This window comes from Myotis nattereri (genome assembly GCF_964212035.1).
Source record: "Myotis nattereri genome assembly, chromosome: 4".
NCBI lineage: Eukaryota > Metazoa > Chordata > Mammalia > Chiroptera > Vespertilionidae > Myotis > Myotis nattereri.
This window is the reverse complement of record NC_138079.1, coordinates 82,674,494-82,693,436: the sequence shown is the minus strand read 5'-3', so window position 1 is coordinate 82,693,436 and position 18,943 is coordinate 82,674,494. Positions and strand designations below refer to the sequence as shown.

Sequence of the window (18,943 nt, the reverse complement as noted above, 5' to 3'; positions counted from 1 at the left end):
GCCACATCTCCAACATCTAGAACAATCAGCACATTGTAAATGCTCAATTAATACCTTTTTATTGAAGGAATGAATGTCTGACTCTTGATTGCCTTCTCCTTGTCTGCAGAATAAAGTTTAACATTCAAGGCCTCCCTCACTCACCTCTTACCCATACTGACTCTTATACTTACCCAGTGTCTGGGCACACTCCTTCCTCCACCCAGGAAGCCTGCACTCCCCCCTCCCCACCCCAGCCCACCTCCACCCCCGCTGCAATCCCACTCCTCCAACACCCAGCTCAAACATCACCACCTCTGGAAAGCCACCCTGGATCTCTCACATACTGAAGCCATGTCTGTCTCTCCCACTACAGGAGGAGCACCTGAACTACAGAACAGTGGCTCCAGGGCATGGTTTCCAAGGTAACATTTGATGAATGAATAAATGATTGCATGAGAATAAGACATATCAGAAAGGCAGAGTTTAAGGTGAAGGGCACATGTTCATTCTTTATTCATTTTCCATGTTATCATTCAATACATTTCAGTAAGTGATGGTTGGCTTGACACCTGGGCTCTCTGAGGGTAGGAGCTGTCTCCCCTTCTTGCCCTCTCCCCACATGGCCAGACATGACTCTGGGGTACACCTGTAATTATGCTGCATAGAGGAAAGCACTCTGGAGCCAGGAAGCACCTGCCCTGCCATTTGTTCCCTGTAATCCTGATCAAATCCCTCTAGCAGCTGAGTCCTGGTTTTGCATCTGTCTAATGGGTACCACCAAAAAGGGTGGGGTACCACCAATGCTTATTCTGTGGGACATTCAAGGTCTGGAAAACTGGAAGGGGTGTGGCTGTCTCTCATGCCAGGCCACATCTGAGCTACTTTTGGGCCAGATTTTCCAGAGATGGCTGGAACCGTGTCTTTAGCCTATCTGCCAGCCAGCTAACCTGTACCCACAGTCTGGGACAAGTGCCAGATCCTGACACATTGGGCAGCAGGGGGCTGGCCCAGCTCCACAGCAACACCTTGGCAGCCCTGGGAAAGGGAAGGGGGTATGTTTGGCTTGAGGTCAAGAGGGTATGGGCCAGGGCACAGAGGGGACAGCTGGTGTGTGTGTGTGTGTGTGTGTGTGTGTGTGTGTGTGTGTGTGACGGCTGTCTCAACAAGATGCTGGCAGAGACCAGAAAAGGAGCATCTGCTCTGACTAGCGCCCCCCACCACACACACACACACACACACACACACACACACACACACACACAGTACTGCTAAGGTCTTCCCATTAGTGCCACAGGGAGCTGGGTCCCAGCTTCTATACAGGAAAGAGGATCTCAGGCTTGGGGCTGGGGCTCAAGGTTGGGGATACAGGGATGGGGGAAAGCGAGGGAGTATAACTTAGACCTCCCTTCCCCACAGATAGAAGGGTTCCCGTATCCTGCTGGGAGTGGAAACTAAAGGAAAGGGGGTGGCCATCCAGCATCAGGCCTGTGAACTGAAATTCTGGGGAGAGAGGGGTCAGAGCCGGAGTCTATGTGAGAGGATGAGGAAGAGAGTGAAGGGCAGGGGCTCAGAGGCTGGAACTCTGGAGGAGGTTTTTGGAGGGTCCGAGCGGTGAAATCAAGGGAGTGGGGGGTTCCAAGCTCCAGAAATCCCAAGGGATGGGAGGGACTCTGGAGGTAAAGATCTAGGAGGGCCCAGAACGAGGCTGAGAGGCTGAGTCGAAAGAGGGTTGGGACGAGGGAGGGAGCAACGCTCCGGGGCCTGATCCCGGCAGGAACTGCGCATCATGACGCCGGGGGACGAGGTCCCAGGGCCAGGACCCAACAAAGGCCCCTGTCGGGGGCGCGGACGGGGAGCGGCACTCCCAGGTCCTAGGCGAGGCCGGGACCCGGCGGGGCGGGGCGGGGTGCACGCTGGGCGGGGCCGGGCTGGGGGCTGGGCCGGGGTCCCGGGGGCCGGGGCGGGGCCGGGCTGGAGCTGCGCAGCCGCGGGGCGGCCGCCGCGCATGCGGGGCTCTCCGGGCTGCAGCCGGCGCCGCAGCCACTCCCGGGAGCATGAAGGACCGAACCCAGGAGCTCCGCACGGTGAGTCCGGCCCCGCGCGCCGCCGCTCGCCGCTCGTCTGCGCGGGGCCGCTCCTGCCCGGCTCCGGGGGTCCCCGGGCGGCAGCCCCTGCCTCCCCGACCTGGACCGGAGAGAGCGTGGTGGAGCCGGGGACCCCGACCCCCCGACGGATCCCACCCCTCCGACCCACTCGGGGTCACGGCCGGCGGGAGCTCGGTCCCGCTGGCCGGGGGCTGGAGTCCAGGGTCCCGGCTAAACTTGGGGGCGCCTCCTTGTTTGGGGTGGTGGTCGGAGGGGTAGCCATCGGCTGTGGCTGGCAGGACAGAAGCCTGACCTCTCTCCCGGCCCGCGGGCACGTCCAGTCCCTGCCCCCGCACGGTGCCTGACCGCTCGCTGGCCCTCCTGTCCCCGCTCCGGTGTGGACACACGCGGGCCCGCGGTGGGAAGGGGCACGGAGCGGTCCACCGCCCAGGGCCCCGCTGCGGGGTGCGCTGCGGCCGGCGGTCGGGTGGGGCCGGGCTCCGTGGCGGACTCTGCTCGCCGGGCTCCTCGCCGCCCCCATCACCTCCCATCACCTCCCATCACCTCCCATCACCTGTAGCTCCCATCAGCATCACCTGTGGCTCCCCACCCGTTCGGGATTGGGATCTGCTGCCCGCCCCGTGCGGGAGGAGGGATCAGACCCGCCCCCGGTCCACCTTCGTGGCTTCCGGGCAGCCCGCCGCATTTCCAGACCTTTCCGGGGTTCTCTGGTCAGATTCGGACCGGAACCTGTTTTCCACCTGTGTCTCAGAAGCCCTCGGGGTGTGTCTCCTGGGGCGGGGTTTATGGGGAGAAGCGGGGTGCGCCCAGGTTCTGAGTTAGAGCCCACCCTCTCCCAGACCTAATAGAGACCCCTGCCGCCTGCTCCTCTGCGACCCCGCCCCCTCCCCAGGCTTCTGCCATTCAGCTGGAGGTCTGCGCTCTGCCCTTAGGGGTGGCCAGCCCGCAGGCCCGGGGGAGTGGGGGGCAGTGACGGAAATGAAGCCTGCCGGTAGCTCTAGACCAGGTTGAGATGTGTGTGGTTCCCTGTCTGACAGCCCTGCTGCTAGGCCCTGTCCGTGTTCTCCGGGGGAGCCTTAGTGCAGTGGCTCCCCAGAACCCCACTCCTGCTGCCCACCTTGACACCAGAGACCTGGGTCCCCTCCTATGGAAAGTTTCAAGTGTCCTTTGGGTTTGTCCTCACTGTCCAGAGGCTCCCTGTGTTTGTTTGTTCCTGGGTCTCCCCTCTATACTAGTCCCCCAGGCAGCCTGGGACTGGGACCTGTACCTTCCTGCCTCCATTTCCCCCTTGCTCTGGCTGCCAGCCCCCGCCCTACCAGTCAAACCTGTGTTATTCCTGGCTGAGTGCCCAGCCCCCAGGGTAAACCCCGGGAGGTTTCAAAGGAAGAAGATGGTCCCTCATGTCCAATGTGTTGTCTAAACACTCCCCTGCCAGCCGATGCGGTCGCCCTCAAGTTTCCTGTGCTGCCTCCTCGGGTCAGGAAGCGTTATCTTTGCATTGGATGGTCTCAAGGTGCATCTGCTGATGTTTGGGTCAGATAAGAGTACATGTGGCAGCCAATGGTCAGGGGGAACACAGTCCTCCCCATTTGACAGGACCTCTGGTTCATCAGCCTGTATCCCCTCTGCCGAAGGGGAAACTGAGGCACAAGAGAGCAGGTGGCTTACCTCGTAGGTCAAGAGGGATGGTAGAAAGGGGCTTTGCCTAGTCCTGAAGACAGGCAGACAGGCCTGGTTGGGAGTGGGTGACCCCCAGGAGAGCTTGAGTTGTAGAGAGCTCAGGCCCAGTTCTCTTGCTCTGGTCTGTGTCTCTGTGACCCCTCTCCTTCCCCTCCCCACAGTAGGCCTTCAATGGTAAGACCTGGTTTCTCTGTGAATCAACCGAGGCTTCCTCTACCAACCCCAGCCCTCCGGTATTCCGAGCCCACGGATGCTGCCATACTTATTGCTGGAAGGCATGCCCAATAGGGGTTTCTAGCCGCCTTGATGGGGTGCTGGCAGGAACCCACAATGGTGGAGTGGAACAGCTGGGGGCTGCCATTCCCACAAGTTTCCCTTTGGACCTCAAGTTCCCATCTATGAAGTGTAGATAGGAAAACCTAGAACCCAGATTCTCAGGGCAAGAGGAGTGGCTCCTCAAGTCTCCTGACCCTGACTCCATATTTGGGGGAGACTTGCAGGATCCAGAATTTTCAGACCAGAATCCCCAGGAACCAAAAGGCCAGGACTTCCCACCCAGGGGTTCCCCAGCTGCTCCAGTGAGTTGGACAGAGGTGGTCCTTGGGGTAGCAACCTCCACCCCCTCAGCCCTTCTTCCTCCTACTCCTCCCCCTTCCCCACTCAATGCCACCACATTTGGAAGGAAGGCCCGCAAAGGGAGCTTACTTATAAAAGTCACACTTGATAAAGGAGCTGGCACGTTTCCTTGGCACTCTGCAGGCCAGGTTCAGCCCTCCAGCCTTCTCCAGTCTCCTCCTCTCATACGGAAAGTGAAGGGATCTTCAGGGTCAGCGTGAGGACTCAGCACTGTAGGCAGCCCTCAGAGATCGGAAGGCCAACCCTAGGCTTTAGAGGGGCAGACACAAGCCCAGAGTCCTACAGCCTGGGAGACTTTTGAAGCGAGGTGTCCCAGGCAGCCCTGCCCGGCATGCAGCTGCCTCCTTCTCCCACTTCGGAAGTCTCCCTGGTCTCCTTTCTGAAAACTTCTTGGAACTGATCCATCCCTCCCTGGACCCAAACACTGTTTATCTACATGCTGGGCTGTGTGGGACACAAGGGACCTGCCGTAGGAGCCAGAGAACAGAGGGAGGAGAGAGAGTTGGGGTTGCCAGACCTGGGAAGAAACCTTCATGGAAGAAGAGGATTTGGGATGACTCGGGAGGAGGAGTTTGATTTGAATCGGGGGAGAAAGGTGGTCCAAAAGGAGGAACTAGAATGAGGAAACGCAGGAGGTGGGATCGCCCATCCAAGAGAGAACGGTGGGTGGCCATGACACCTGGTCTGGAGGGACCAGCCCACAGGCGCAGCTGGGGAAGCCCTGGATGGGAAGCCAGTGTCCCCCTCTGCCCACCAGTTCCCTTTTCTCTCTCACTGGTGGGGAGAGACTGGGGGTCCTAGAGCAACAACAGGCAGGTTTGTACAGGTCCAGGGTAGCGTCTCCCTCTCTCCAATTACCTCCTTGGGGTTTCCCAAAAGAAACAGTGTATTTGAGCACATTTTCATCTGGGATGCAGCTGAGATGTTCTTTAGGGACTATCTAGCCCAGTGGTTCTCAACCTGTGGGTCGCGACCCCTTGGGGGTCAAACGACCCTTTCAGAAGGGGTCACCTAAGACCATCGGAAAACACATATATAATTACATATTGTTTCTGTGATTAATCACTATGCTTTCATTATGTTCAATTTGTAACAATGAAAATACATCCTGCATATCAGATATTTACATTACAATTCATGACAGTAGCAAAATTACAGTTATGAAGTAGCCACGAAAATAATTTTATGGTTGGGGGGTCACCACAACATGAGGAACTGGATTAAAGGGTCGCGGCATTAGGAAGGTTGAGAACCACTGATCTAGTCCAACCTGAATCTTACAAATTGGAAAACAGGTCCAGAAAGGGCCAGGGGTTTCTCCAAGGTCACGCGGTATCTAAGGGCAGAGCCCAGCCCCTGTCCATGGCCTGAAGCTGCCTGAGCTCCTCTGAGGCCCTGTTAAGAGAAGGGATCTGATGGGGGAGGGATTACACAGGATGGGGAGAGGGCCAAGGATCAGACTGGAGAGCCCTCTTTCCTGGAGGCTCAGCTTGGCCTCTCACACAGGGAACTGGGCTCTGGACCTCTCCTGTAGTGATACTGACTTTGATTAGTCATTAAAAGGAAGAAGGGGAAAAAATAGCCTTGAGGCAGACAACAGCAACTCCTACTCAGTAGGAATGAATCAACCCTGCCGGCTGGCCTGCCGCCATCCCTGGGGACTGGCCTGCAGGCGCCTCTTGGAGGAATCAAAGGCTTGTTTCCTGGAATCCTGGAGCCTCTGCCAGGTGAGACCACCAGGGCTGCCTGGCCTCCACTAGGGGAAGGTTAGGGCTTCCTGCCAGTGGTTCCAGCGGTGTCTTCTCGTGTGTGATGGGGGCAGTTCCCCCTCCCACCCCACCCGGTGTTATTCCTGGTTGCTCAGGCTGGAAGTGGTGAGGCTGGAGCTGAGACAGCCAGCCTGTCAGAAGGAGTGAGAAGACCAACAGCTCTCAATCCTGAGTGGTCTCACCAGCCCCACCCCCATAAATTCTGATTTGAACCCTGAAAGTTGCTTTTTTCAAATCCCGCCAAGGGATGCTGGTGCTGGACCAGGGTGGAGAACCATTGAAAGATGAACAGAAGACACCAGGACAAATCCAATGCTAGTTGGATGTGAGAGGAGGCGGAAGCGTAGATGTCTCCCAGTTTCTGACTTGAGGAGCCTTTGGGAACAGGGGTTCTGAGCAGGGAGTTTTGAAGGAGGAGGTTCAGGAGAAAGAGGCGGAGCCTAGTGTTGGGCAGGTGGCAGGCAGGATGCCCACAGATGTCTGGCTGGGTTGATCCCGAGGACGTTTGAACCTTCAGGCTCGTAATTGCCCCATGGCTCTCGCTGCCAGTTCCATGCAGAAGCCTCCCAAGTCCCCAGTTCCAACCCAGCCCTCCTTTCAGAGCTGTGACAGCCACTCAGAGAGGGTTGGTGGATTCCCAAGGGAGTTGGGGCCCTAATCATTCAACAGATATCCAGATACCCACTTTATGTATGTGTATGATATTCACTCTGGCCCGCCCAGGACACTAGGAAGATGGCATGCCAGCCTACTTCCTAGTTCCTTTTGGTCAGGAGTGTGTGTCTGTATTGCGGGCAGGGAGGTAGGGGTGCTGGCATCCTACATCCTTGTCATTTATTCAATGTCCAGTGAGAACTGATTAAGGGTCTGAGTTGATCTGGAGGACATTTCTAAGAAAGGTGCTACAGGGCTCTGGGCTCAATGGGTATGAGGTTGCAGGGGGCAACAGACTCACAAGCCATCAGATTCTCACAAGCTAGAACAAGGATCAGAACAAATGAAGAAATGAAATAAAAAAGTTCCTTTACTTGAGGCCTTCCTCAGCAGGAAGTGCCAGAGGATCACTTAGGTGATCTATGGCTGCATTAACAGAGGTAGAATATGTAGAAAGAGGGAGGGGATGGGCTAGTACTTTGGCACTGCTCAGATCACAATCAGCAACAGGTTCAGTTTGCATCCTGTACTACAGGGGAGGACAGAGGTCAGACTGAACAAGTCAGGGGCAGGAGCTACAATTGAGGGCCCCTGAGAAGGATCTGAAGGGGAGGGAATGGTGAACTTGAGGAAAAAACAACAACACACCAAGTAGGATATGGATGCTGCCTTCAGACTTCTGGCAGGGTCAGCTGAGGGAGAGGGCACCAAAGGTTCTTTGTGGCCTGGGTCCAAAACACAGAAAAAGGGAAGGACTTCCCAACAATTGGGGCTGCCCAAGATGGGCAGAGCTGCCTGGGGAAGCTAATGCCCTCACCATCACAGGAAGTGTGCAAGCTGAGGCTGGAAGCTGGGGCTAAAGTGACTTTTCAGATCCCTTAAGGCCTGAGAGTCTGTGGCTCTGGCTCCAGTAGGAATGTGAATAGGGTATGGGGAACCCAAGGGAGCTGGGAAGGCTTCTGGAAGGAGGTGGCATCTAAGGATGAGGAGAATGTCAGGGTTATGGAATCAGCATCCCAGGCAGAGGGAACTGCATGGAAAGCAGGGAGGAAGGACCTAGGGTGGATTGTAGCGGCAGGGAGCTTGTTATAGGTGGGCTGTGCTGGGATCAGATTTCAGGCTGGGGCAAGTGAGGTGAAGAGGAGGGTGGGGGTGAAAAGTCCTAAGGAAGCAGGACTTAGTAAGGAAGGGTCCCCTTGGAGCATCCCCTCAAAGTTTTGCTTGGAGCCCCGGTTGGTTTGACCAAAGCTTCAAGGTCAGGCTTTAAACCCTCCAGTTTGTCTTTGGGTCCAATCTGAATGCCCCAACCTGGGTGCCCCAGTCAGACCCTAGCCCAAGGTGTGCCATTCCCCAGCCCTACTCTCATAGACAGAGAGCCTAGAGGAGGACTCTCCTGCCAACCTTCTTTTGTTGGAGAAACTACCCAAGTCCAGCCTCCAATCCTCTGGGGAGGCTGTGGAGGCAGCAGGTCAGACTGGCTGGACATCTGAAGAAGATATGAGACCCAGAGAGGGGCACGAGCCCAAATCGGAGGGGTCTCGGGCAGTGACTCTCATCTCTAGTGACTCAGGTGCCCTTGTCTTTAGCTCTAGCTGGTCACTGCTCTTCCTGGGAAGGAAGCTGGACAGTTCTCCTTCTGCCTCTTTGAGTCCACCCTGTCCTCCGTTGGGCACCAGAAGACCAGAGAGGGCAGGGCGCTGATGGCTGGAGCTCCTAGGGTCACTTGCCAACCTGGCAAGCTGCCCAGGAAGGGGAGCTGGGCTCTTCCAGGCTGCACTCCGCCTCAGTTTTCCTAGGGAGTGCTCCTCTGGCTCAACTCCTGGGCCGGGGGGGGGGGGGGGGGGGGTCCGAAAGTGTGGAAATGGCTCCTAGATTGCCTGTGTCTATGGATGGGCTCGGTGGGGGGAGGGGGGCCACCTGGTAGCAGCTGCAGGCACTTGTGTGAGCCAGGATTTATTTTAGCTGCTGGGGGAGGAGGTGTGATCTCTTGATGAGAGGGCCCCTCCAAGCTGTCTCCATAAATCTCCTAGCCAAGCCCCGTGTTGTTGGGGTAGTGGGACCCCGAGAGCTCCAGGGGCACAGCCTTTACAACATGCTGCGCTTCCCCATCCTTCCTCAGCCCTCCCTCCCTGTAGGCAGGTGTCTCTGTCCCCATTTTGTAGAGAAGAGATAGACCCACAGGATAAGTCCCTCAGTTTCCCTATCCCTTGACTTCTGCCTGCCTCTATCCTGGGCCCTGATGTAAGAGCGTGGAGGTGAGGGCCAGTGCCTAGCCAGCTAGTGCCTCCTCCCCTTGGGGCGCTGAGAAATGAAGAGGTGTGATAGAGCCTGAGAACCCCAGTCCAGTGGGTGACAGCCCTGCCCTGGGTATCCTGGCCTTGGCTGTGGAGAGTGGGCTGACCATGGCCGAGTCAAGGTATGGGGTGGACAGTAATGGGCATGGCCAGCACGCTGGGAAGTCAGAGGTATAATTACCCCCACCCCAGGATGAGGCTGGCTTTTGTACAGCTGCTCCTAAGGCAAGCCCCAGCCAAGTAACATGACTGGCCTCTTGTACCTGATGGACCCAGCTCTGGTCAAGGTCCCATGTCAAGACTGACCAGGAGAGAGGGGATCCTGAGAGGACTGAGTGGGTAAAGCAGCATGGCAGAGCCCGTACAGAAGAGTCTCTCTCAGGCATGTCTGGGGTGCTGTGCGGATGGCCTCGTGTCTGAACCATCCAGCCTTTTGGGAGGGGGGTGTTGGCATGCCCAGGCCTGGGACAGCCCAGGCCTCCCCTTCCGGAGCCCTCGGGGGGAAAGAGAGCTTGGAAACTCCTAGCCAGAAGAGTAGACAGTGCTGGCTTCCAGGTGGTCTGTCTCAGGCCAGGATTTATTTTAGCTGCTGGGGGAGGAGGTGTGATCTCTTGATGAGAGGGGTCCCTCCAAGCTGTCTCCGTTGATCTCCTAGCCACGCCCCACTTGGCCAGTTGGGGCCCCGTGGCCTGGGGACCAATCCCTGAGGTTTTCTTGCCCAGCCAATGGCAGGGCCTCCCGAGCAGCACCCTAGAGGGAGGGAGGTTCTGGGAGGACCCCAGTCCTGTGGGGAAGGGGCAGGCAGCTGGGCAGGAGGAGTCCCTGGCCTGGAGATGGAGACTTGGCTGTTTCCAACTTGACAGGCAAGGCCCCTCTCCTTCTGCTGGGTCACCAGGGATCTTTCAGGTCTCGCCGGGCTGGGGCACAGGGCACACTCAGGGCTTATCCTTGCCAAGAGGGCAGAGGGGCATGGTTGGGCCCTGGAGCTACAACCTGCAAGCCTGCTATCCACGAGGCCAGGCATTGGGTCCCAGGTCCAGTGGTCCCACTACAGGTATGCTCATGTGTCCCCACCCCCGTGCAGGCCAAGGACAGCGATGACGACGATGATGTCACTGTCACCGTGGACCGAGACCGCTTCATGGATGAGTTCTTCGAACAGGTGGGAGCCAGCACGCCCAATCTCTCCCCATACACTGGCAGGCCTTGGGTGACCACGTCTCAGCTCTGAGCCGGGCCTTCACTTACACACCTGATCCTGGCTCAGCAGCCCTTGGCACCAGTTAATGAACCTCTTTTGAGAGTGAATAGCCTGAAGCTCAGAGGGGAGCAAAGTTTAGGATTGGACCACTCCTCCTCACCCCAATCTAGAAGGAACTTGGAGCAGCCAGCCCCCGCCCACTGGAAGCCTGGCCCTCAGCCTGATTCCTGGCCCCACTCTGGACAAGCCATAGGCCCAAGGAGCCCCGTCTTTCTGTGGACTTTCTCCTGATCACCTGGCTTTGGTCCACAGGTAGAGGAGATCCGAGGCTTCATTGACAAGATCTCCGAGAATGTGGAGGAGGTGAAGCGGAAGCACAGTGCCATCCTGGCCTCCCCCAACCCTGATGAGAGTGAGTGTGTAGGTGTGAGGGGTGGGTTTTAGGCCCCGTAGGCCTCTCCAGGAAGGCGCTGCTGCCTGGCCAGGTTTGGGGGGGCTCTGTGAGAACCTCAGGAAACACAGCTGTCCCAGGCCCAGGATGGAGGGAGAGGGGAGGGCCTAGTTTCACACACTGGACCCAGGTCTCCCACAAAGACTTGTGTGGTGGGAGGGGTGGCCCTCCTGAGACCTGGGTGGGTCAGGCAGCCAGCCTGCCCTCCCTCGGTAAACTGGCTTTTTTTCCTAAGGCCCTGGGCTGGCTGCGGCCCTGGGATGCTGGGAGGAAGGCAAGGAGGGGAGCTTACTCTCATGAATAGGAGGCCTCTCAGCCTCGCCCCTCCCTTTTCCTTGCCTCCCTGGGGAGCAGATGGCAGCTCTGAAGCAGCAACGCTGTAGGAGGGCAAGCTGGCCGAGCAGGCAGAGCTTCCGGAAAGAGCTGGCAGCCTTGACATCTGGCCACTGGCACCCTGGAGCCAGGCATTCTCAGGACTCCAGGAAGTCACCTCTGTCCCTCCACACAGGGAGCCTGTGTGTGTCTGCATTCTACTCTGTCCCCGGACAGGTCTCCCTGCCCCAGCTGTCACAATACCTGTTGAGGTGTTGATCACTACACTATTATGTGCCAGGCTGACAACGTGCAGGCTGGAGATCCCCCTCCCTGAGGGCGCGCTCCCTCAGCCCCAGGGGCAGTGACAGGGGCCAGGGCACTTGGGCTTGCTTTCAGTTTCATCTCCAGCGCTGCCTCCCTGTTCATGGCCCCTCACCCCCAGGCCCACAGACGCCCTCAGTTACCCAGAAAAAAAATCTCTTCATAGCCCCAAAGTGTGCTTGAACCCAAGGCCGATGCCATACCAACCAAGCACAGTGCCAGGCCCTTGGAAGGAAAAATAAGTGAACTGGGAGCCTGGGTGACTGTCTCAGAAAGCAGTACAAAGGAGAGGGGAACCACCCAAAGCAGGGCATATATCCAGTGCAGCCCCCTCTCCCCAGAGGCTGGTCTGGGACAGCAGCATGTGACATGGTTTGTCTATGTGCCCGTGTGTATGTGGGTCAGTGTGTGTCAGTGGTGGGTCACTGCTGGTGAGAAGGGGGCTGATTATGGGGCAGGAACTCTAAATAGCTGGAGACTTGGCCTCACCTGCTGGAAGGTGAGGTGCCCAGGTGGGGTGATGAGCTGCCTAGCTCCTCCCCGGCCTCCCTGGTGCCCTTCGGCATTTCTCCCCGTGTCGGTCAGCAGCAACCAGTGCAGAATTGCCACCTGTGAGCTGAGCAGTCAGGTGGTCGCTGATGTGGGCTGAGTAAAGTGCAGGGTTCTAAGGCAAAGGCGAGGAGAGTTAAGGAGGAGTCATGAGAAAAGATAGTGGTGAGTGGGGGGCGCTTTCCTGGGCTGAGGCTGGCTCTGCCTTCTCTGGGAGCTGCTATCTGGACTGGGCTATTTTGGGTCTGAGCTAAAAAGGCTGAGACGTTAGAGCAGCTGGTAACCAAGTTTTCCTTTGTTCAGGGAGAGACTCCCTCCTCCGCTCCTTAAAGCCCCCCACTCCACCTCACTCATATTCCCCTTGGGAGTGGCCTCAGCTGCCCCTCCAGTGTAAACAGCCCTCCCCAACCCCATAGAAGCCCCAGCCCTGGAGGCAGCAGAGGGGAGAGGGGAAGGGCCCAGCCAGGAGCTCAGTTATGATTTCTCTGGGACCAGAGGCTGCCCTGAGGCTGGGGTGCTGTCAGGACCCATTGTTCCACCCAGCACCCCAGCGGGAAGCAGCCATCTTGTCCCCCTTTTGCCAACCAACACCTCGCAGGGAATGAGGCAAGTTGGGCACCCTCGTGGCTTCTACCCGCTTTAGAGGGATGATTCCATTTGGAACAAGGGCCAGAAGCACCAGCTACCGACCTTCTTCAGCTTCACCCTCTCATAGGCCCCGCTGCCTGCCACCTCCAGAGCCAACTATGCTCCAGGGGGCCCACCTCCTTGAAGCTCTACCCCACCCAGGCCGGGCGCCTCCTGCCCCTGTCCACCCCCTGGGCACTCAGCAGTTGGCCTCCACTGAGCTCAGCACCTGGGGAGGCGGGCTTTGTGAATAGAACAAGGTTTGCCCCGCTCAGGGTGCTTGATGTAGGGGCTGGCTTCTGCCTCCCTGGTCCCTGGCCCTGTCAGCCCACTGGCTGGATGCTTACCCCCGAGCCACCAGGTAATGCTAGGTGAGTTCACACCACACCCCCCCGCCTTCGACTCAGGCAAGTATCAAGTAAATGCTCCCCAGTGCCAACTCCAGCATCACCAGCTGCTCCACAATTATTTCTGCCTTAAATTTAGACCCATCTGTTATCTGCAGGGGGTGGGGGAGCCAGCGAAAGAAGAAGGGAGGCTCCTTGGAAAGCAGCATGAGAGGGGGTGAGGCTGCAGCTGGTGTGGCCCCGGCCCAAGATTGGAGGGGCAGACAGAACCTTAGTCAAGGAAGGAGGAAGACCCAGGACCCAGGGTCTGTCCAGAGCCCCCCTCCGTGGGCCCCTTGTGTAGGAGGCTGAGCCTGAACATTGGCATGGGGGAACCCAGGGTGTCTACCCCCAACCTTTTCCCTCCCCAGAGACGAAGGAGGAGCTGGAGGAACTCATGTCCGACATAAAGAAGACTGCAAACAAAGTGCGCTCCAAGTTGAAGAGTGAGTCTGGGCTCCAGCCTTGTCTAAGGTGGGGGGCATTCCAAGCCTGCTTCCTCCACGCAGCCCATGGGGTTTCATCAACTTGAGGGGGTACATTGGGTCTTGCTTTTCTTTATGAGGCTACCATCATGTGCCATTCACTCATCAGCTATCTTGTTGGCCTGTTTGTGCCAGGGCCTGGGCTGGCCCTTGGCTTCGTCCAGGAAGTGCTCCACTCTGGGCACTGTCCCCCACTTCACCTAAAGAGGATTAGAGGAGTAGCTAGCACTGCCGAGTCCCACACAGAGCCTCCATGTGGCTGTATGGGCATAGATGTGCATGCCTGGAATGCACAGGCCTAGGGGCTGTGTCCCCTGCAGGTGGCAACCACTTGACCCTTTCCACTCCGGACATGGCCCCGTGTTGGGTGTACAGCCTTCCTGAGCAGGAGAGAGACAGCGTGGGCCTGAGCACCGGGCCTACATATAGTAGGAGCTCACACTGAGGAGTGTGATGCATATGTACACACACCTACACATGCATCCTGCCTAGAAGGGTCCTGGCCGGCTCCTCCTCCATCGATGCCTGGCCCTCCTTTTTCCTCTGGTTCCCATGTGATCCCATTTACAGGCCACACAAGTCCGCCCAGGGGAGTTCCTAAGCCAGAGCCTGAGTGTGGGTTGGGGATCAGTGGTCAATGGGGGCAGATCATGGCTCAGCAGCCATCTGTTCCTCCAGGCATCGAGCAGAGCATCGAGCAGGAGGAAGGCCTGAACCGCTCATCTGCTGACCTGAGGATCCGGAAGACGCAGGTGGGGCCTGGGCCTCTTGAGTGGGTAGCTGGCCTCTGAGACTCTTGGGCCACGTGGGGCTGGGCCTGACACCTGTACCCCTCTCTCGGACCCCTAGCACTCCACGTTGTCCCGGAAGTTTGTGGAGGTCATGTCAGAGTACAACGCGACACAGTGTGACTACAGGGAGCGCTGCAAAGGCCGGATACAGAGGCAGCTGGAGATCAGTAAGCTGAGGGGGTGGGGTTAGGGCTGAGGGGTGGGGCCAAGACTGAGGTGCAGAGCAAGGTGCTGCTGAACTCCCCGAGTTGGGCTGCACTCATTGGGACCCCTGCTTGCAGCTGGCCGGACCACAACCAGTGAGGAACTAGAGGACATGCTGGAGAGTGGGAATCCGGCCATCTTTGCTTCTGGGGTAAGTGTGGACCCCACCCTTCCCACAGGGACTCCTCCTTACCAGGACCCCGCCCACCAGGACCCTGGAGTGCTTGATATGGGCAGAGTTTGGACATAGCCACTTTGTGAGACAGTTTTTAGAGAAGGACAAGCCCCAGAGAGGGGCGGGGACAGGTCGAGCTCATATAAATGTTAGTGGCAAAGGCCTGGTTCCTCTCAGTTGGATCCACTTCCTTGCTGCCCATTTCCCCACCAGCTTGGGCCTCCTTCCACCATCCTCAGGACCTTTTTCCCTTCTCCGAAGCCATGGTGCCATAGCCATCTCCAAGTTCAGGTGAAGCTCAGTTCTCTGCTGAGCAGAGGACTTCCTGAAGGAATTAGTTATAAGTGAGGAGTTTCGGAGTGTGGGTTTTAGGAGAAAGTGGGGACAGCTACATTTAGTGCAGGAGGAAGAACAGGAGGAGAGGGGACAGGAGAAAGGCAGTTTAAGGTCTGGGTCCATGAGGCAGTCATCTTGGGCTCTATACAACACTGGTGATAAGAACTATCCCTTAGCAGTTACTGTGCACAAGCACAGGTAGGGAGTGTTACTAGCCCCATAGTACGTGTAGAAAATAGGGTCTCAGAGAAGTTAGGTAACAGCTAGTAAGAGCTGAGCAGAAAGTGGGGGACCCTCCTTCCAGAACATTCTGCACAGGTCACTGCTCATCCTAGCTCCCTTTGTAGTTGGCTTCCTGCTGTCCTGGTCCCCATTCTCACCCCCTTCCGCAAGTGCCTGGGTCCCAGCCCACTGCTCCCATCCCTAGATCATCATGGACTCCAGCATCTCGAAGCAGGCCCTGAGTGAGATTGAGACACGGCACAGTGAGATCATTAAATTGGAGAACAGTATCCGTGAGCTGCACGACATGTTCATGGACATGGCCATGCTTGTGGAGAGCCAGGTGAGGGCCTGGGGCCCCACTGCCCTGCCCCCCAGCCCATGGCAGCACCCAGGTCTGCCCTAACCCCCACCCTTTCTGCCCAACACGCTGCCCTGCCTGGGAGGGACCGAGTCTTCAGGTAACTAGCCACCTGCTATTGAAATTGCCTACAGGGCCTCACTCACCTAAAGGCCCCTCTCTGCATGGCTCAGCCACCAGGCCCGTCACTGCATGGCTCTGCTTGGCCCTCCAGGATCCCAGGCCCTGCATGGCCCTACCCACCTTCCCCTGTCTTATCCACCAGCTGTTTGTCATGTAGGCACTGTGTATGGGCATTTTTCTAGGAGCTGGAGATAGAGCAGTGACCAGGACAGCTGAGGGCCTGCTTCCTGGAGCTAATGTTTGTTGGGTGAAGGGCAGCATAAGTAAATGGCAACTGGAATATTCTCCAGTTGTGCCAAGTGCTCAGGAGATGTTAGAAGGCAGCATGGTGATAGAGCAGTGGTTCTCAAACTTTTAAAGTGCCCAAGAATCACTTGGAGGGCTTGTTTCCTTGCTTCTGTTTCAATCCCCATTCCCAGAGATTAGTAGGTGGGGGTAAGAGCCTGTGAATTTGCATTTCTAACATGCGCAAGGGTGATGCTGATGCTACTAGTCCAAGGGTCACACTTGGACTACCATTTTGATACGGAAGCCACTTTGGATGGGGTGCCTAGAGGCCTCTCTGAGGAGGTGGTATTTGAGCTCTGGAGACATCCCAGAGGAAGAATGAAGAGCTGGCTCAGGCAGAGGGACCAGCAACCACGGTCCTGCCATATTTGAGGAGCGAAAGGCGGTCCATGCAGCTGGAGCACAGGGGCAGCTGGAGATGAGCTAGACAGGGGGCCTTGGCAGGTGAAGTCTCTTCTAGATTGGCAGGTCGTAAGTATGGGAGTGCGACCTGAGTGGGAAGCAGGGAGGTCATGAGGATGCTGTTGCTGCCCTCCCAGTGAGAGGTTATGGTGACATGGATGCCTGTGGAAGCGATGGACTTGGAGAGCTCTCAGTTGTCAGCATGCTGTTGGTGGGAATTTTGGGCAGCGTCGTGATCGGAGTGGCCTCTGCCTACTGCATGGGACCAGATTGCAGTGCCCAAGAGGACTATGGGGCTGAGTGGGGGCGGGGACCAAATACAGAGCTGGACAAAACCGTCAGGCCCAGGGATGGAATGGGGGGCTCACTGGTCACCTTGTGATCTGTGGCCACAGTCAGGCCCACCTGCACCAGGCACTGGGTTAGGGCCCCAGCTCAGTGTTCTCTGCATGGTCCCCATGCCCTTGGCTGAGACTGCATGGCCAGTTCCCTCCCCAGGATGGCTGCTCTGCAGGGAGAGGCCAGAGCTACCAGGGTGTCTGGCCTGCGGGACACAGGTGAGAAGCTGTACCCCATCCTCCTCACATTCCTTTTCTCTCTCTAATCTCAGGGCACTTTCCTGAAGTCCTGCCTCAAGCCCCCTTCTGACCCTGAGGGCGGCTCTCTGGAGCTTGGGTGCCCCTGGCCCTGCAGGGGGAGATGATTGACAGGATTGAGTACAACGTGGAGCAGTCGGTGGACTACGTGGAGAGGGCCGTGTCTGACACCAAAAAGGCTGTCAAGTACCAGAGCAAGGCGCGCCGGGTCAGTAGCCCCAACTACCCAACATTTCCCGCACGTCCAGTAGTGATCACAGACCCCTCCTCACTCTGCCTGTCCCACCTCTCAGCTCTTACTGTAACCTCACCCACCTCTCCCAGGTTTCAGTGCCTCACTTTAACCATCCTCAGGCCCATTCCAGGTCATCACCTTCCCCCCTTAACCCCCCAGACTCTCCAACCCTCCGTCCTCTCTCCCAATAGCCCCGAGCCCCTAAAAGCTCTGCCCACCTCCAGCCTCTCCCATGCTCTGAGGCCTTTTCTTCCTGCTTCTTTGGTGCAGAAGAAGATCATGATCATCATCTGCTGTGTGGTCCTGGGCATTGTCATTGCCTCTATCTTTGGAGGGATCTTTGGATAGAAACTACCCCACCTGCCTCTCCACTCTGGATGGTCCAACTAAGGAAGCTCCTTGGCTGCTGACTCCCTGTGGCTCGGAGCCCCCTCCACACCCACCCTGCCCTGAGCCGTCATGTGCATGATCTTTGTGACAGTGTGTATCTGTACAAGAGGCCGAGGGGAGCCAGGCTAGGAAACAACCAGCGGGGCGGGGATCAGGTCAGCAAGGGACAGACTCAGGCCCTGGCCCGGCTGCTTCACCCTTCCCAGGCAGAGCTGCCCAGGTAGCCATGTTTCCCCTCCTCTGCCTTCAGTAATTCCACTCTTGACCTGGGGTCTGCCCTCTCCATGCATCAAGGCTCTCTGTACCCCACCCTTGCCTCCTGCTGACCCCACCATCTATCCTGTCCTCTCCAGCTGTCCCCCCTAAGCCCAGCCCCCTGAGGGGTGGGGATCAGCTGGCCACATGGTGCTGCTTTTCAGGTTAGGGGAGGAATGGCCCTGAGAGACAGCCCAGCTCTAAGCCTCTAACAGCCAGTCACTGCCAGGGAGGCTCAGGGTGCTGTGGCCAGGTAGCTTCTGGCTGTGTCAAGGCCAGACTCTCTCCCCTATCTAGGGGCAGAGTCCAACAGGTCTTCGGCTGCCTCAACCTCCCCACATTCCTAGAGCCCCAGGAGCAACCCCCCCCCCCCCTCACCCCCTGGGCTATGCCTGACCCCAGATAACATTCTGGAAGAGGCTGGCTGGTGCCTGGTCTCTAGCCACCCTTAGAGCCAGGGAGACAGAGCAGACCTGTCAGGCCAAGTCCACTGCCTGGGCCAGCCATTCTCCCCAGCAGGCCTTAGCCAGGTCCTCAAGCCATTGTGTGTTGCATGTTTGGGACAGTAGTCCCCACTCTTGTGCTCTGGGAAGTCAGATGTTACTTCAGGCCTGCAGTCATGTCCTGCCCTTGCTGTTCCCCACTGATGTGCCACATGAGTGTCAGGTGTCTTGGATGCAGTGTTCAGCAGCCAGCCAGGAGGGGTACCTCCCCGCCATCTCGGGGCTTCTCAAGTCAGAAACATGCCCTCACTTCAAGACCCCTCTCTTCCTTGTTGACAGGCAAGGAGTGTGCATGCGAGTGCATGCAATAGGGGACGGGGCCATGTCTGAGCCCCACCTTTCCTCAGCTTTGCTCCTGTCCAGTGACTGTGACCACTGTCCGCGTGTTGCCTTCTTTACCGACTTCCCTCCCCTCCTTTACCCCTTCACCAAAGGTCTTGGTACAACCAGCTGCCTGTTTTGTGAAATTTTTATGTAGAATAAACATTTGTATCTGTCCCGTGCCTCTGCTCTAGATTTCTTACTATTACAGTGTCCATGGCCTTAGGACTTAAAGGTGAATGTGTGTGACAATATGGGGAGGGGCTCGAGGCAAATGACCCCAGCC

General features: G+C 57.5%; 1 protein-coding gene across 3 annotated transcripts; it reads left to right on the top strand.

Moving 5' to 3' along the window:
- The first annotated feature begins 1,969 nt into the window (after positions 1–1,969).
- STX1A (syntaxin 1A) lies at positions 1,970–18,833 on the top strand. Of its 3 annotated transcripts, none has more exons than XM_081090328.1 (10): positions 1,970–2,066; positions 10,205–10,282; positions 10,634–10,733; positions 13,342–13,416; positions 14,134–14,207; positions 14,305–14,413; positions 14,528–14,601; positions 15,389–15,526; positions 17,051–17,161; positions 17,459–18,833. In XM_081090328.1, exons 1-10 carry the CDS (start codon positions 2,037–2,039, stop codon positions 17,534–17,536), a joined length of 867 nt encoding a protein of 288 aa, XP_080946454.1. In that variant the 5' UTR covers positions 1,970–2,036; the 3' UTR covers positions 17,537–18,833. The 3 variants fall into 3 exon arrangements, 1 of the variants encoding a protein (XP_080946454.1); XR_013995951.1 differs by having other exon boundaries at positions 1,975–2,066; positions 16,968–17,161; XR_013995952.1 differs by having other exon boundaries at positions 1,975–2,066; positions 15,389–15,644; positions 16,968–17,161.
- Positions 18,834–18,943: the final 110 nt, after the last annotated feature.

Excerpts from the sequence above, each read along its gene's own strand:
- STX1A (XM_081090328.1), top strand. The coding sequence starts at position 2,037 with ATGAAGGACCGAACCCAGGAGCTCCGCACG. Across the intron at positions 10,734-13,341 it reads CTCCCCCAACCCTGATGAGA|AGACGAAGGAGGAGCTGGAG; the intron begins GTGAGTGTGTAG and ends TTCCCTCCCCAG. Across the intron at positions 14,414-14,527 it reads ACAGAGGCAGCTGGAGATCA|CTGGCCGGACCACAACCAGT; the intron begins GTAAGCTGAGGG and ends CCCTGCTTGCAG.